This window comes from Cynara cardunculus (genome assembly GCF_001531365.2).
Source record: "Cynara cardunculus var. scolymus isolate 2C chromosome LG 1, CcrdV1, whole genome shotgun sequence".
Lineage (NCBI taxonomy): Eukaryota > Viridiplantae > Streptophyta > Magnoliopsida > Asterales > Asteraceae > Cynara > Cynara cardunculus.
The window spans coordinates 8,944,249-8,948,782 of record NC_037528.1 but is presented as its reverse complement, the minus strand read 5'-3'; the positions used below and the strand labels follow the sequence as shown (position 1 = coordinate 8,948,782).

At 28.8% G+C, this 4,534-nt stretch overlaps 1 protein-coding gene across 1 annotated transcript; it reads right to left on the bottom strand.

Moving 5' to 3' along the window:
- Nucleotides 1-2,517: 2,517 nt before the first annotated feature.
- On the bottom strand, nt 2,518-4,311 carry LOC112524769 (protein YLS3-like). Its single transcript, XM_025134726.1, has 3 exons — nt 3,961-4,311; nt 3,679-3,771; nt 2,518-2,888 (listed from the first exon to the last, which is right to left on the bottom strand). Exons 1-3 carry the CDS (start codon nt 4,289-4,291, stop codon nt 2,752-2,754), a joined length of 561 nt encoding a protein of 186 aa, XP_024990494.1. The 5' UTR covers nt 4,292-4,311; the 3' UTR covers nt 2,518-2,751.
- Between the last annotated feature and the right edge of the window lie 223 nt (nt 4,312-4,534).

The window sequence follows — 4,534 nt, the reverse complement described above, 5'->3', positions numbered from 1 at the left end:
TAAAAAACGAAAATTATTAAATAATTAATTTGATACTAATATCGATTTATTTTTTTCAATTTTTATGTTATTTTTAAATTTATATTTCATTCAAAAATAAAAACATTATTGTTTTCTCAAAAGCACATATAAATAGTATTATATTGATAGAGAAAAATAATAATTACACATTAAAATGAAGATTTATCTCGTTTTATTGCGTGAGTACTCTTCTAGTATATGCAAATAGAAACATTATTCACCTTTAATATTATTGGTAATTTATTTATTTCGATGAGTAAGGGGCCGTTCACCAAACGTTTATCCGGGTAAGTGCTTACCAAGTCACGTTACCTCACCGGATGAATATGGTAAGGACCAAGAATCTTACACAGTAAGTGATGACGACTACTCTTACCACGGTAAACGCTTACCGGGTACATTGTTGCATACAATGTCGTTTTAGTGGACTAAAATCTTACCCGATAAGTAAATGATATAATTAAATTTTACTGGTAAACACTTACCGGATAAGTATTTGGTAAATGGTCCCTAAATAATATATTTCAAATAATCATAAGACTTGTATAATGGTATTATATTCCCTAATGATTTCATTTCTTTTGGTAGATAGGAATATTTAGCAGATAAAAATTAATAATTTTATTTTGAGAAATTCCAATAGAAAAAGGTATCAAGTTTAAAATTTTGTAATGATAATAAATAAACAGATAAAACAATATAAATGTATAGATTTCAACATTATAATGATATGAGGGGTAGAATAGACAATTACATATATTTAAACATTTATCAATTTACAAAACCAATAGTATTAATTTTGATTTTAAATTTCAACGTTACATCTCATCAATCAATCAGAAATGAAACAATATTTCAAAATTTAACATTTTCTAAAAGAAAAAACAAAACAATATATAATGCATAATATTTATTTACTTTCATTATTAGTTTTTTATGCTAAAAAATGATATCTATTTATTTTCACCCTAAAAATCATCAAATTCATGAGTGAGGAATAATACAACATTATTTTGGCAAAAATAAGTTTCATATTCATTTACAACGTGTTTGATGTGTTATGTGTACGTTTATCTGTGCAATATATTATTTTTAAATGTTGGACATTGGTCGAATGGAGTTAGAAACCTGGTTCAACATGTACATTACAAATCTACATGTATGAGATACTGGTTTCTATTCCAACAAAAATGCTAGCAAAAGTAGGAATTCAAATTTTTTTGAATGATGTTTGCTTTTATAATGGATTACGACGCTCGTTCGAAAAGGGAAAAAGTGTCCAGTGTATGCAAATAAATGCTTAATATCTCAAGGGTTGCAGTTTCATAATTACAAGAAAACTACACCTATTCAACACACTAAAATTAAAGTAGTATTATCATAAATTAATAATTATATTTAATGATTTTAAGTAAATACAACTTCGATAATTAAACAAAACCTTTTGTCAGTTGTACATTGTTTTGTATATTATTATCATTACAGTATTGATATGATTCCTATAAAATAGGAGACTAAGGAGTAAAGAAGTCGGTTCATTAATTAAATTGTATAGTATGGTCATTCAATTTGCAATATCTGTGCTGTTATAATTTCATTTATAGTACCTACATATTTACACACCACAGTTCTTTATCCACGTTCTTGTCTGTTAAATTTTTTGAAACGTCATGCTCATAATGTTTCCCTCCAACCACGCAACCCTAATGTGTCCCAAGTAATCTATGTGTTTATAAACATTATTATATTTATATGTTTACAACTTTCTATGTCCTTGAACTAAATCTTTAAAGACTCGTAACGTCTCATCCCACTCCCAACCTCTTTTTTAATTCATCTCCACCAGCTATTCACCCCCTTAACATATTTGGACCACTTTTCAACTTTAATCCATCAATGCATCAAAGTTTCTACATATAATAAAGAAAATGGAGATACTTTTATTGGATGCATTTTGTCTTTTGAAGAATAAAAAAACGAAAAAACCCGTTATGATAGTAAATGATGTATATATATATATATATATATATATATATATATATATTTGAAGTATATATAATATATATACAGAATAGACACACACACACACATTTTTCTCAAATTTAGTGATATTTAACTGTTAATCAATAAAGAGGTTGGACTCTACTGGTAATCTGGATCCTCTTAGACAAATGACCGTATGATTGATGAAATATTGTTCTCAATCATGTTAAGTCATAATCTAATTAATGTTCATTTATTGATGGTGTATTGGGTATTTGTCATAGTCTATTTTAGGTTTTTGTTGGTGTTAAGTTTTGATAAATTGTTTTAAAATAATTGAGACCATATACGTAAAAGGTGGGTGATGTCTACATCTAAATTTGCAAATATTTTTTTAAAAATAACAGTTTTCCTTTTAACTGATTTATACAGTTCTAGCCTATAGCTTTAAATATCTTACATACAAAATGGTATGTGGATTACAGACAGAACCCAACTTCACAGAAGGGTCAATAGTTCAAAGCTCGTCAACTATGACAAATGTGGATGCTTGAGTATACATACACATATATAATCATACTTATTGTTAATATTACAGTAACGAAATATCTATATTGTATATGTAATATCAAATACAATTTATTTTTTTAAATTTTAAATACATAAAACACTTTAATGGTAATAAAAATAACATGTGAAAATAATAAATTTGAGGTGGGGAAAGACATTAAGCATTTCTTGAGCTATTTAGGCAACTTGAAAAAGAAATATAATAATTATATATAAAAACCCCCAAAGCTTCTCAACTCCAAACCACTTATTTCCCCTTCCAACATCATTCTTCATGTCACCACTTGATCCAATCTTTCCATTGCTTGTATTCCCTTTACACAAAAACAAAAGAACATGGAACCAATTATTTTATATGACATAATATATATTATTGTAGCTCAGTTGGCAAATAGGTATGATAACTTTGTTCAAATACAAGATAAGTTCGGGTCTAATCTAGCATCAGTCGTTGAGTGAGCCAATAAATGTCCCTTTACATCGATGTCCTTAGAGACGGACTTAGTGCGGGACTGGTTAAGGTTACCGATATTTCAACTTTTGCCCAAAAAATTTCAATAATATTTTTTTTAATATGTATGCTACAAATATGGAATTGAAAATGTGTGGTTGTTTTATACAATTATACTTTATATAAGTACTTGGTAATGAAATTTATTATACTGATTGATATGAAATGATAATTACAGTGTCTTATTTGTTTCAACTATAAATTAAAACAAAAAGAGAATTAACGTAATCTTATCAATCATGCACGTGACCTTTATTAGAAATTAATGGTATTAACGAATATAGATGTCCCACATACAAGAAGACGAAATAAAACACAAGTTGATGAAAAATGATGATTAATACAGCTGTTATTGATAGTTTATATTTAATTTGATTAAAATTAAATAAAATCAATATAAACAACATGAATGTTTTTTTTTCTTTAAATATATAATGAGAATGAAAGTATGGTTATTTTGAGAATTTAAGCTTACTAAAATCTATAATTTTTAGATTTAATAATATTTAAAAAAGTATTTAGATAATTGAATTTCTTTTAAAAATACGAAGTAGTTATATCTCTTGTAAAAAAAAAGAGAAGATCTATATTACCTGGTACAACTATCGTGCCGTTCTTGTTAGCATTTTTACCGTAATCTTCAAATATCTTTGCTTCAGGAGAGTTTGGAGTCAAGTTCATAAGCTCTGAATAACATCAAACGAGACGATTAAAAGAAGCAAACTTTTGTAGCATTTCACTATACGAAGATCAGACCCACAAACACATAAAGATAAAAGAAACCAGACCCACAATGCATACAAATCATAGATTCAACCATTGCAGGTAATGTTCGTACTTTGATTAAAAAAATGATTATTGTAAGTGCTACTTACTAGGACACTCAGTGATATTAGAAGGCACATGACAAGAATCAGGTAATCCCAACGCGAGGGTGGCGTTGATCTTAAGTCCGAGATTGGGATCATCACGGTCCTTGATCAAGATGCATAAACAAACCTTGCTCTTTTGCAAGACCGGCTTGAGCCCAGAACAACAGTCCATGGTTGGAGCCTTGGCCTGACCACTGACGTAAGGAAGGCAGGTAGCTAACCCAATCAGTTGGTCCGCACACTTGTTTTTATCTTGGTCAAAGTCTCCCTTTGATGAAGCTACAAGCACCATGACCACGGTTAGCCATGGAAGCAACCCATATTTCGAACCCATTTTCAAAGAGACGAATGAATGTGTTGAAAGAGGGTTAGATGTTGGAGGGGCTATTTATGCTATGAAAATGATTGGGGGGGTGGTAATTAAGAAATATTTATATTAAAATGAAAGGAATAATTTATTTATAAGAAAAATACAAATTGTTTTAGATAAAATAAAAAGGTGGTAAGGGCACCCGTGAAGTTAAAGGGGTGTTCTCTTTGTCTTGTCATGTGGATGTGTTTGGCCCCGTGATAATTT